The sequence below is a fragment of the Hordeum vulgare genome, chromosome 6H (genome assembly GCF_904849725.1).
Source record: "Hordeum vulgare subsp. vulgare chromosome 6H, MorexV3_pseudomolecules_assembly, whole genome shotgun sequence".
In the NCBI taxonomy this organism is placed as follows: domain Eukaryota; kingdom Viridiplantae; phylum Streptophyta; class Magnoliopsida; order Poales; family Poaceae; genus Hordeum; species Hordeum vulgare.
In genome coordinates, this window is record NC_058523.1 from 463,927,938 (window position 1) to 463,940,858 (window position 12,921).

At 45.5% G+C, this 12,921-nt stretch overlaps 2 protein-coding genes across 2 annotated transcripts; one reads left to right on the forward strand and one right to left on the reverse strand.

Moving 5' to 3' along the window:
• The first annotated feature begins 174 nt into the window (after positions 1-174).
• On the forward strand, positions 175-4,108 carry LOC123402949 (universal stress protein A-like protein). Its single transcript, XM_045096920.1, has 5 exons — positions 175-814; positions 1,600-1,679; positions 1,978-2,096; positions 3,075-3,151; positions 3,816-4,108. The coding sequence occupies exons 1-5, from the start codon at positions 574-576 to the stop codon at positions 3,839-3,841; spliced, it is 543 nt and encodes a 180-aa protein (XP_044952855.1). The 5' UTR covers positions 175-573; the 3' UTR covers positions 3,842-4,108.
• LOC123402948 (transcription factor BHLH089-like) lies at positions 4,085-6,383 on the reverse strand. The gene is made up of 6 exons (XM_045096918.1): positions 5,787-6,383; positions 5,503-5,703; positions 5,277-5,411; positions 4,866-5,177; positions 4,695-4,773; positions 4,085-4,263 (listed from the first exon to the last, which is right to left on the reverse strand). The coding sequence occupies exons 1-6, from the start codon at positions 6,081-6,083 to the stop codon at positions 4,226-4,228; spliced, it is 1,062 nt and encodes a 353-aa protein (XP_044952853.1). The 5' UTR covers positions 6,084-6,383; the 3' UTR covers positions 4,085-4,225.
• Between the last annotated feature and the right edge of the window lie 6,538 nt (positions 6,384-12,921).

Here is a 12,921-nt window from a genome sequence, read left to right on the forward strand (position 1 = left end):
CGTACTGGTTGGCCCTGGCCGCCTATTTCTTCCTCCGTCTACCCCACTTCACGTGGCGGCGTTACGCCCTTTGACCGTAGCACCGCCCCACTTGCTCCGACGGAACGGAGTACATGGAGGAGGAGGAGGAGGACTGGCCAGCGACCATGCATGTCAAATCGATGGATCCATGACGAAATCTAGATTTACTCCTTGGCCTCTGAATTTACTCCCTCCGTCCCATGACGTAAACACATGAGGAAGATGCACGAAATAAACCAGGACTCCTCCTCTTCGCATTGCTTGAAGTATCCAACTCAAATCCAGACGATGGAGGACGGCTAGTCGGCGAGGGAACCGCGCCAGCACGAAACCCCGGCAGCCGGCAGGCAGAGCCAACGCCATCACCACCAGCCAACATAAATAAATATACTCCTATCCTAATATATACCACCACCGCCACGGTTAACGTGTTTGCTGTTACTACTATACTCGGCTACTAGCAGGGCGTACGTACTGCGGCAGCAAAAGCAATCGAGACAGGGACGAGCGCGCTGTTGAGGTTCGTCGGCGGCACCGAGCACCGAGCAGGCGATGGAGACGGTGGAGGAAGACGTGGAGGAGTACAGCTGGAGGGAGGTGGTGCTGCCGCGCCTCATCCCGGTGGTCCCCCACGCCGCGCCGGAGCTCGAGCGCGAGACCGGGGAGCGCCGCCGCGGCAGGGACCTGCTCGTCGCCATCGACTTCGGCCCAAACTCCAGGCACGCCTTCCGCTGGGCGCTCGCCCACCTCGCGCGCATCGCCGACACCCTCCACCTCGTCCACGCCGTCTCCAGTTGAGCCCTCCGCCGTCCCATCTCGTCTCGTCTCACCCGAATCGCATCTCTCTAGGGTTGGCCGATTTTTTTTTATTTACTTTCGAGGCGATCCAGGTTCCCTCATCAATCATCCTGGAAAATTTGATACGTAACCCGAATTGTTAGATTATTGCGCGTAGTCAGGTCGCTGTCGATCGGTACGTATTTTTTTTCTACTTCCATTTGGCGGCTTGTTAGTTTCGTGTGTGTTCAGCGCCCTGGCTCTACTATGCTATATGTAATTTGGGCATGTAGTTTTGGGTTGGTTCTAAGCGGTACTAGTAATAATAGAACAAAAGACGGTGTTTTGGGCAGTCCGCCCAATATTTTAGTTTCGGTTGGAATATAGTCTCTTATCGTAGTGATAAGGCACCATACTTTGATTAACATTTCGTACCCCACGACCTCATCAGCTTGAATGTTCCCACGAAAGGAAGAACCGCCAATTGGCCGATATATCATGTCCTCACGACCCCACCTTGGTGAACTGCAATCAGGAAAGTTGTTGGCTGGTATCCTGGTTATCATGAATTCATGTTGCTAGAATGATGGGAATGCCATGATAGCATAACAGGGTTGGTTTCAGTCTTAAATAAACCAGGGGCATTCGGTTATACTCTGAATTACTGTGAGACCATCCAAGCATCTGAAATTCTGAACATGCAGGATATCGCTCCACATTCTGTAATCAATTTCGTCTCAATCTATAAATAAATTTTGTGGTCAACTGAAAATGAGGCTGAATGTGATCCAATTTCTGCAGGTGTGCATAATGATCTGGTATACAACAAGAGCCAGGAACTAATGGATGAGTTGGCCGTCGAGGCATTCAAGGAGTCACTGGTATGCTCTGTTAACCCTGTGTCTGTATAATCTCGTTGTGCAAATGAGCACTTTGTGCAACGGATTCATTTGTGTGACTCATGTTTTGGGATGCAGAGGCCGGGGGTGATCCTTCTTTAAAAAAAAATGTTTTGGGATGCAAGCTTAAAATGCAATGCAATGAGCACCTTTTTAGTGAAAGCTGTGCAGACTATTTCTCGTGTAGTGTTCATATTTGTGAATTACTGTGTCCTGTTTTGATTTTCATTAGTTTCCGCAAGGAATTGATACATGTGCCTTTGATTGGGAAACTTACAAGGTCCACACCAAGGCACGGATTATTGAAGGGGATGCTGGAAAGGTTATTTGCCGAGAAGCAGAGCGACTGAACCCAGCAGCCGTCATTATTGGCACACGTGGCCGAAGCCTTATTCAGAGGTATATGTCTTCTAAACCACAGTTCTGTTCCAACTGCGGAAAACCTTGATAACCTGAGGACCTGATGAGTTAGCTCTTTAGTTCATAACCTTGGCCAACACCGAGGCATAATTCTAGTATTATCCCATCAGGATAAGGTTTGCATATGAGAGTCCATCAAAGGTGTATTGCCGAAGCCCTTTTGTTGTTCTTGTTCAGTTTACATATCAACATATCTTCGTTTTAATATTGGCATAGTTACACAGTTCACGTGCACGTCATACTTGATTTGTGAGCATATAAATTTTCTCACCGATTCACCATCTAAAAGCAAGTCTACTAGTTTGTTGTGAAACGAAAACTCCCAAGACCATGATCTAATTCAATGTTTCAAGAATCAGGCCTGATTGTGGATAGGTAGGCTTCACTTAGTGCATGAAAAGAACATTAACTTCAGTGCTCTTTAAGAGAATCCTTTATTACTAAATAGCTACAACCCACTACCTATTTTTCCTAGCCATGCAACTATGAGACATAAGCAAGTATGCATGCAAGACATAAATAACATCTTTTGCATTACTCTATGCATGCAATGGTGCCACATCATCAATTCATGCATATTAGTCATAAATAGCTTTTTTGCATTAGAGTTCATCCTCCATATTTTGTTAAAAATTACATTTTAACTAAAACTTTCACTCTTTTTTTATACGTTTTGTATTTTATTGTTTTTAAGCTTACATTCGCTTTCCATTAGCTTTAGATTTTTTTATAACAACTATTTATCCATATTTTAGCAATGTTTCTGCAGCAACGTGCGGGGCATCATCTAGTATATGTGAGAGCTCGAGTATTTGTTCTGAAACCACAAAGTGCACTAAAAAATGTTCAATGTTGTTTTCTTATTTCTACCATTTGATGTATTGTCATATTTTATTGCGGCCTATGAGCTGAAGATATATTATGAAGTCCACCTTTAACTTTGCCCTTTTACTATAGTGTGTTGCAGGGAAGTGTCAGTGAGTATTGCTTCCACAACTGTAAAGCAGCACCGGTTATCATTGTCCCAGCCAAAGGTTAGTTCGAGTAGTTCTTACTTCATGATAGTCCACAACTTACACGAAATAAAGACTGTCAGATACAAGTGCTAGTGCCAAATCTGGCATGTGCGTCTGTGTATGCCCATATTGGTATGCATTGGTGGATGCATGTGGATAATTTCTAGCAGTTTCTAGTTGTAAAGAATTTTTTGCCACAAGATATTCAAGCAAATGATTCTGCTGTTTCTCTACGAGTCTGCCTTGTGTTCTCCGAGAGTAATTTCTGCTCTTCCTCACATCAAATTTGCGCTCGGTGAAGAAGGCTCATTTTCCTTTTCACACCGATACTGTAATGTTGGTGACGATTCTCCTTCCCTCAAAACAATTCATTAATTCAATGTTGTTTGTGATGGAAAAAATATTCACTTGATAAACAATATTTTAATGTAGCTTTGTTGACGGAGTCACAACGAGAGCAAAGTTATCTTATACTGTTACCTTTTAGTAGCAAAACATATTTGATGGTTTAAGATATATTGAAATTTGAGTAGTACCCATGAAAAGTCTGAAACAATATACCTTGCTCGAAGAGCGGATCTGGGCGCACTTAGATCTTCATCAGAACTTATTGTGAGTGATGGTGTGCACATGAATTATGTTTTACTTTGAGTATAAGTAAGGTTGAATTATGTCTTTGCAGAAGCTGGTGAACAGTCTGTGCTTTAAAGAGGGGACGACAAGTAGGAGACAGCGGTGCACTGGTTTGGTGTTGCACTTTCAGTTTAATGTAATTTAGCTGATAAGATTGTGTGCATGTTGTTGTTCTGAATTTGTTTGTAGTGAGAACATTTATTCTGAGCAAGGTAGCGAGAATATATTGTAAATGCTTTTGCTGTAATCTGAATCCTTCGTGTAGCTCAGTAGTGAAGAACTGCGGATTGCTTATGATATGATTTGGTACACGAGCAATACAAGAATATAACTTCACACAAATGTGCTTCTGTTTTCATTGCTGACAGAATACTGCATTAGTACAGTTGCTATGAATAAAGAATCTTCAGCCACACGTATAGTTGCAGTTAAAACTCCAGGAATGAGAATTAATCCTGCTTACAGTTCCATTTTGAGGTTGTCTAACAAACAGCCACCTGCAAGGGAAAGTAGCAGCCTGATTCAGGGGAAATGTTCTTCTGAAGTTAAAAATAGTACAAAATGGGCACTTGAGTCCTGACACTGCACCGCATACTAAAAATATGAATTTCATATTTGCATTACAGGACCAACATAGCAGCTTATTCAACTTTCGATGTGTTCATGGCACATGCTTCCTGCACTTAACTGACTATACACATGCATCTTCCAAATTTGCACAAGAAGCAAGTACTGTTTGTTTTTGGTCGAGTTCTTTAATCTTCTGTCAGTATAACACCTATATGATGACTACACTAGCCTCAACTTATGTGTAACAACGTCTTATTTTTTCCTTGACTAAACATGTATCTATGTTCTTTCACATGAGTATATCAGTACAAAGTAACCCTGCAAGTGCAAGCTTTGCTTCACAGAAGCAGCTACTCACTTTGAACTGACTGAAACTGTGCATCAAACCCACTGAACAAGTTCTGGGATGCAATGTCCCAAGCGGCAGCTCCGTTCACCTGCAACAAAACGCAACAAAACAGAAGTTCAGAATATCATCATCTATCAGAACCGTACATCATGCAAGGACGGTCGATCTCCGGGCACATACATCGAGGCATGACTCTACCGATGTGGCGGCCGACGCCGACGCCGGCGTGGCAGCCGCCGACCGGAGCGGGTACGGGTGGTTGAGGACCATGTCTAGCCCGAACCCAGCAGCCGGCTGCTGCATCTGCTGCATAGCAGTGTTGCTCATCTGAAGGCAGGACGGGTCCAGCTGCCCATGGTGCATCGGCAGCGTCATGGCGGGCAGGGCCGCCGCGGGGCCGCACGGCTGGCTCATCCTCCTGCCACCGAAGAGGTCGTCGACGATGTTGAAGTTCACCACCGGGTTGGCGGCGGCGATCTTCATGGACAGGAACTGCGCGCGTGCAGCCATGCCCAGAGGTAAGAAGCATGCAACGTGATCTTCACACGAGAGAAGCGGAATCAGGCGGGTGGTTGATGCCGTGATGCGTACCTCGACCTGCTTCTGCAGGGACTGGACGTAGTTTATGATCTCGTCGAGCATGCCGGCCTTGCCGGTGACCTTGTCGCACCCGGGCACCAGCTCCTGCAGGTACCTCATCCGCTCGCTGATCCTCTCCCGCCTCACCTGCACCATGCGCACCAGGATCAAACTGTGCATGCATGCGCAGCGCAGGTTTGATTGTTCTTGTTTCTACGAGTAGCATAGCAATGCGTACCCGCTCGGCGAGGCTGTGGCTGTCCGTGGCCTGCCCGCGCCGGGCTCGGACGTGGATGTAGTCGGTCTTCTGGCCGGCGGCCGCCGCCTCCGGCTTCTTCCTGGCGCACGCCTTGGGCTTCTCCGGCCTCCCCTTCGCCGCCCCTCCGGCCTCGTCAGGATCGCGCAGCTGCTGCTTCCCTCTCGGCCTCTTGCAGCCGTCCTGACAACGGTTTTTTTTTTTTGTCAGTCAAATGCTAGCACACCAAGAAGCAGAGCGCATGCATGAACATCTGACGCACTCACCTTTGCGTCCAGATACGCGTCGGGTTTTCTCTTCGTGGAGCCGCCGCCGCTGCTGGCGCTGCCGCTGCGGGAGAAGGAGTTGCCGGCGCCGTTGCTGGTGCCCGCCGGCGGCGGCGGCGGCGCGCCGAAGGCCGCGTAGCACGCGCCGCTGAGGTCCGGCCACTCCTGCTGCTGCAGGTACCCGAAGGCGCCGCACAATGCGCGGTACTTGTCGTCGTCGTCGAGCAGGCCCTGGAAATGGCTCTCCACGGACGCCGCCGGACCCGGACCGCCGCCGCCGCCGCCGCAGTGCGCCATTAATCACCACCTCGCCAAGAGCGAGCGAGCGACCGATCGATGGATCAAGCCCGGACGAAGCCTTGGCTGATTCTTCTTGGTGAAGTGCAACCAACTATAGGTAAGGTGTGCGAGTGCGAGTGGATCTTGGAAGACAAGCGACGATCGAGGCGGCGTAGGGCTTGTGCCTGAAGCTTGCGTGTCCCTGTCTCGGTGTCTCCCTCCTCTTTTGTGCTTCCTGGAATTTTTCCTAATCCGTATATATAGAGGGGATGATGGGTGGCCGCGTAGGAGCATTTGTGCAAGTAATCGTACTTTTTTCCCTGCGAGATTGGATTGGATTGGATTGGGCCCTGTAGGTGTGATCATGTGAGGTAGGGCTGGGGTAAAGGAGGGGCCGGGTCCCTGTGTTTCAGCTGGCGGGCAGATGCATGCAGTGGCTACCGAGTCCCGCTCAGGCCCCTCCCGCTTGTCTGCAAACTGGTAAGTGGCTCGTTCCTACATTTGCCTTGGTTTGTAAGACTGATGCGCTGTCGACCATTGAGGCTAGGGAGACCAGTTATGATGTGTGAACGATAGCCATTCATCAGAAACGAGCATATGCAAAACTTTTTCCTCGGGCAACCAACAGTATCTCTTGCCTTTTCATGTGGAAGAAGAAAACCGACCTTGAACAAGGAAAACTGACCCAACGCTCCATGGTCTCGAAACGCTCGGCTTTGGTTCAACTCTCGGGGCGATGTTGCGCCCCAAGCGAGCCGACGACTCTGTCACCCAAATGACCATGATCGACACCATTCAATACGATCCATGTTGCCGCTTTGACTTACAAACCTGAACAACACACACTAGCCCTTAGGTTGCGTACCAAACGAGCCGACGACTCTCCTAACCATGTGACAATCGACACCCTACAACACATACGCTCTTCGGCGTCGTCATGACTCCGGCTTCCACATCGCCCCTAAGCCACGTACCCGATGAGTCGAGGACTCTGCCACCCAAGTGATCAAACTCGACACCGGCAACACAAATCCGCTATCCCAAGCTGCCATTCCCACATTCACACCGATCCCGAGGCCGCACAACTCCATAAGAAAATATCTTAGTCTCCAAGGTAAATAGGAAAAATCCGAGTCTCTTGAACAGGATCTTGAATGAGAAGTAGATCATAGTATTATATCTTAGGTTTTCAATATAAGCTGGGAGGTAAGGGACGTGATGTTTTTGCATCCGAGCTCAAATGAGTTTGGGTGAACAGTAAATTCAAAATAAAAATAAAAAAATACTTTTAAAATTTTCAAAAAAATCCGAATTTTCTTATAGCAAACTTTACATTTTTTAGAACATTTGTCAAATTTGTCGTATTTTTTAGATTTTGAACATGTTAAAAGTACTTTTGAAATTTAATGTTTGCCCGAGCTCATTTGAGCTCGGATGTAGAAGGGCACTTTTCGGAGGTAAGTCTATTGTTTGAAGAAATGATAGCACACTAGAAGGATAGTGCGTGCCGCACTGTGTTATATTCTTGAGGTTATACATGTTTCGTGTAATTTTTTTAAAGTTCTAAAAAAATTACGTATTAGTTGATTTGGCGTGTGAGGGATGCAATGAAGTTTTTTTTAATTAGATATGCTACTCCTACGAACATACTTTGTGGAATCATGCTTACAATTTATGGTCACGGATTTAGGAAAAAGTGGGCCAATGGTATAAATCGGGAAAGTATTTAGTGGAACAATATTTAGTATGTACAATCCATAGTAAATTATTCGTGAGTGTACCATTTTTCTTATTATCATTGTGGTGTTTGGGTGGTTTTTTTGACCGTATGATTGAAGAACGTCTTTTAATTAGTACAAAAATATGAGAAAATTATTTACATTGTTGGACGCGTGTGTTATGCTGGTGCTAAACGGCCATGGGCAATATTTTTGTACGTGCCATGGGCAATATTTTTGTTTTTTCACCCATTCATCGAGAGATCTCACCATGAAGCCAGGGTGAACGACTCAATCAATTATGTATCCAAACAAAATTAAATAGTTGAATGAGGGGCTTTAAAACAGGATAGCTCAATGATGTTAGAGATTTCAGTGCCACAACAAAGGATTGAATCAAGGATTGACGGGAGAAGCTTTAATATTAGGGACCATAGTGTATTTAACAATGAATAAGAGAGCTCACTGTGGAATTATTGACTAGGTCAAAATTGGATTACCCAACATCAAAGTGAGACCTCAATTAATTGTGAGGCCTTAAAGAAATAGAAAGCCCAGTGTTATAGAGGGTTAAAACAATTGAATGAGAAATTGTTGACCCGATCAAAATCGATGGCCCAATTTTAAATTGGTGACCTCAATTGAATGGGAGGTCTCCAATTTTAAAGAGTTTAGTGATATAATACATTTCTCAGTTATTGACTACTAATAAAATGTGCCTAATCGTTCACTTCCATAATTTACCGTGTTTGTTGAACTGTGCTGTGATGCGCTGAACTTATTTTATAATTGACCTAAAAGATAATCACCACAGGAAAAAAACAGGCAACCGGACGATAAAATGATTAGAAATAGACCAGGCAAACCAGACTACTCAGGGGAAATGAATAGCTAAGAGCATCTCCAGCCGTTGGAGCCCCTCAAAACATCACCGAACCAAAAAAATGGTGCATTGGGGCGCCAGATGCTTCATTCGACAACAATACGGATGCATCTTTCCAGCCACACCCCGTTCCAATCAAAGTTTGTGAGGGAAATGATGAAGTGGGTCAACAAAAAGGACACATGAAAGACGTAAATCGTTCAAACTTTCACTTACCCCCCCCCCCCCCCCCCCAAAAAAAAGAAAAGCCCCCCAAGGCGTCGAGCCGATGCTATTTTGACGTCCGGATGAGCGTTCAGGACATGGTTGAGACGTTTTTCGGTCAAAAAGCATCACCGAATACCGAACCTAAAAAGATGTCTTATGGACATCTTGGGGACGGGGGTTGAAGATGCTCTAAGCAACGAAGGATCCCTTTATGAATTTTGAAAGGGGAGGCTGCTTTCTGAGTTTTGACTGAGGCTGCCTACAAAAGGACGATTGTTGAGGTGACAGCTGCTCCAATAACCGCATGTACAACCTCTATCGTCTCTGCGCGCACTCGCACACCGGCCCCCATCACCGCGCACCCGCCACGTGTACACTGCATTAAGACGACGAGATCGCCGGATTAATGATAACAACCCTTTGGCCATTACTGTCGGAAAACCGCGCTTTGGGTTGTCGCTAATACGATGATCAGTATGCGTGCGCGTCGGCTTAATTCCTCTGGCACTGTCAGTCCTCTTCTGATACCAGTACCGATGACGATGATGGACAAGACCCGCGACAGTGTAGTTGTTTTTGTCAATTTTCGTGAGGCCGTTCCTTTATTTTTCTTGGACTCATCTGTTGTTTTTTGCTGCCAGAGCGTTTGCAGTATCTTGGGAATGTTGTGTTGTTTGTTTATATGCGAAATTGTTTAAGGTGCTCATGTTTGAACGAACCTATTTCGTTGAGTTGTTCTTCGTTGGTGTTCGCAGATTGGTCCATATATGTTTTTGGGAGTCTGTACATATCGTTGATGCGCTATGCGTTTGCTACCGCCCAGAGCAATTTACTGCTGTGCTATAACTTTATATGTGCAAAGTTTAAGAAAAGTAGCCCATGTTGAATTGCTAACCTGAAGGTTCTGAAGTTTCCTAGTTAGCTAGCGGGGTAGTAGCTAGCCAGCCAGCAGTCACCGTTGACAAGGTCGAATGGCTTCAGCTAAGCAGCTAAAGGTGGGAAGATTCAAAGTACGTCACCACACCTACCCAGCTCCCTGTCTGTCACTGGTTATGCAAGCTACCGTTCATCGTTTCCATTGCTCCGCTCCGGCGTGGTCGCAGTCATGGACGCGTCCAGCGCCCGCACCACACACAGGCCGATCGCGCCACGGCTGGCTGGCTACGTGCGTGCTCTAGCCCCATACGTACATGCATGATGCATCCCGTCGCATGCCCATCATCCGCATAGGCATAGCACCAAGCCAGCCAGGAGCCAAACCTCTCGTCTACCCTTGTCGGCCCTGCAGTCCGCCACTGCTCCGGAGCAGCGAGCGCCAGACGGCGCATGCAGCGTACGTACGTGCTCGAGAACGGGCGGGGTTGCTGACATGCTCGGGAAAGGGCCTCCTCCTCTTGTGGGCAGACACGAAACGGTCAGGGTCAGGTCGACCGGAAATTCAAGGAGATGGATCGATCGATCGGGCAGAGGCATGCGGCATGCCCGTAGTATGTGCATGGCAGGCGCAGGTGCTGGTATCAATTGCAGGTCGATGCATGGATATGGACGGATGGGGGTTCGGTCAGGCCCATGCAGGTCGATGCATGCACTGCGGGGTGGGGGTGGGGTGGTGGGGTGGGAGGGGGTTGTGTGTGGCTTGTCTTGTATTTGTCGCTGCCGGCGGGAGGCGCGGCAGAGGGGATCTCTGCCGGTGCGGCCAACAGGGCCCCTGAAAACCACCGGTGAGCGGACACCCCACATGCACCTCCGCCCGGCCCCCATTGTCCCGTGTGCCAGCGGCCCGGCATTCCTTCCTTCCACAGCATCCACTTCGTTCGTAGGACCTTTAATCTTGATTATCATTAGGAGGTTAGAAAGACAAATGGAACAAAAAACATGTGTATTTTTAAGAGTTTATAACTACTACTAGTAACAAACATGACATGGAAGAACTAGCCGGAGCATCAGGGAGATGGATGCGTCGCACTAGCTGGCTCCACCATCGGCCGATCTGTTTTAATTGTTGCGCGTCTGCGTCACCAGCTCCTCTGGTTAGCTAGCCCTAGCCTATCAATCGCTCAAAAGTGACCAGCGATGTGGAGAGATTGCCATCGCAGATCCAGAAGCAGCAGCAGCAGCGCCATGCTTTTTCTTCTCTCTATGATGGAAACGGGCCGGATTACCGCACGGCACGCAAGCGTCTGCTTCTCTGATCCTCGTCGTCCCCTGTTTGGTGGTGCGGATCACCTTGCCTTCGTTATCGTGGACACTGAAATTAACCTTTTGTCGTGATTTGGCAGCACATTAACATTTGCTTTAGTTCTGTCTGACTAGGATGCGTGTACATGACCGTGAATCAGAGATCTACCGGCATTGTGTTTAAGTGGAGTTACTCATGTTTGAATACTTCACGAAACAAGGTTCCATCCATACAAGAAAATAAAAGCAGGTCTCCTAGGGGCTAGGGCAACATCAACGGGGCATGCCCAAAAGGAAGCCAAAGGAAAGAGACCTACGGCCAACTACTCGAGTCCCGCGTTGGGTAAATAAATCACTAGCCAAAGGTGTCACTATATCTTAGTCGATTGAGATTTAATCAAATCTCAATCAAATGATATAGTATATTTTTTCAAAAGAAAAATGATCGAAAATACTCCTTCCGTTTTAAATGTAAGTCTTTCTAACGATTTCATTACAAACTGATACAAAACAAAATAAATAAATCTACACTCTAAAATATATATTTATATAGATCTGTATGTGGTTTGGAGTGAATTCTTTAAAAAAACTTATATTTAGAAACATAGAAAGTATAAAAATAATATCTATGATGTCTTTATTTCATGGGACATAATCTAAGATGTCTAGAATGTAGCTTCAAGAATAAAGCGGTGACACGGGAGGGACACTTTGGCTCCGGGATCAAAATGCTCTCTATATCTTGGACATTCAGTTGTACATGAGATCTAAGTCAGATATAACTTTTTAAATGAATATTGTTGGTTGGAAAATCTGTTACATGGGCAGATAGTATGCATAGGTAACTTACCGAAGAAAGAGCATGCGACGGATACACCAGTCGATTGGGTGGAAAGGGGGTGTGTTTGATGGCCCGCTAACGTTGAATATGTGTACCAGAGAAGATGATGGAAGCGCACCGCCTATACCGTGTGCCATAATTTTTCTTTGACCCATATGTCTCTTTGGTGGTACAAAATCCGCTATGACATAAGAAGGCATTCCCGACCCTTCGTTGTTCTTTCCTTGTGAAATATACAAACTCACATAACCAATTAATATGCAAAACATTTTTATTACTAAAAATTTACTATTTAAATATCATTAATATTCGACATAATGTACAAAGAAGCATCCTGCAACCATATTAATTAACTGTTTTTGGTTCGGCGCAATTACTCCATACTTTAGCTATGACATCATGTTGACACAAACTTTGTTTAAATTAACTGATTTATCCACATTTATGCTCCATTAAATAAACTTTTTATGAGAGTATTACACTTAACGATGTTTTCTAATTCTTTATAACTCATTCAATTTACATATAGTTGTAACCAGTACGATCTTCTATCACACTTTGCAAAATTTACTACTTTTTTTATTTCTTTATAACTCATTATATCAATATACAATCATCCTCCCTAGCACATTTTTCCATTACACTTAGTAAAATTAATCATGTTTTTTTACTTATTTATAACTTATTTTGTGTGAATGGAGTTGTAGCTAGTCTATTTGCCTTTTACACATAGAAAAATTAATCGCATTTGTTATTTTAATCCGCGCATGATCACAAGTAGTGTATGTTTCTGTTATAAATCAAGATTAACATATCTTTCTATTAGAAAGCAAGATTAACCATGTAACATTGTTGGTGAAAATAAAGGTAAGTTATTATTTGTTACACACTTTAGCGCCTCACATTGCAAGCATGCTTGCACTGAATTTGAATTCTATTTGCAAAGATAGGTACATTATTATTTTATGCCGACACAATGCACTTTAACAACCTTCCACTAACTGGACCCTCTCAAATGTGAGAAAAAGT

Bases quoted from the DNA above. Each gene is read 5' to 3' on its own strand.
- LOC123402949 (XM_045096920.1), top strand. From the start codon at position 574: ATGGAGACGGTGGAGGAAGACGTGGAGGAGTACAGCTGGAGGGAGGTG. The intron at 815-1,599 runs GTTGAGCCCTCC...CAATTTCTGCAG, and splicing joins CCTCGTCCACGCCGTCTCCA to GTGTGCATAATGATCTGGTA. The intron at 1,680-1,977 runs GTATGCTCTGTT...GAAACTTACAAG, and splicing joins AGGCATTCAAGGAGTCACTG to GTCCACACCAAGGCACGGAT.
- LOC123402948 (XM_045096918.1), bottom strand. From the start codon at position 6,083: ATGGCGCACTGCGGCGGCGGCGGCGGCGGTCCGGGTCCGGCGGCGTCC. The intron at 5,412-5,502 runs GTACGCATTGCT...CGCATGGTGCAG, and splicing joins GCCACAGCCTCGCCGAGCGG to GTGAGGCGGGAGAGGATCAG. The intron at 4,774-4,865 runs GTATGTGCCCGG...GTTTTGTTGCAG, and splicing joins CGGTAGAGTCATGCCTCGAT to GTGAACGGAGCTGCCGCTTG.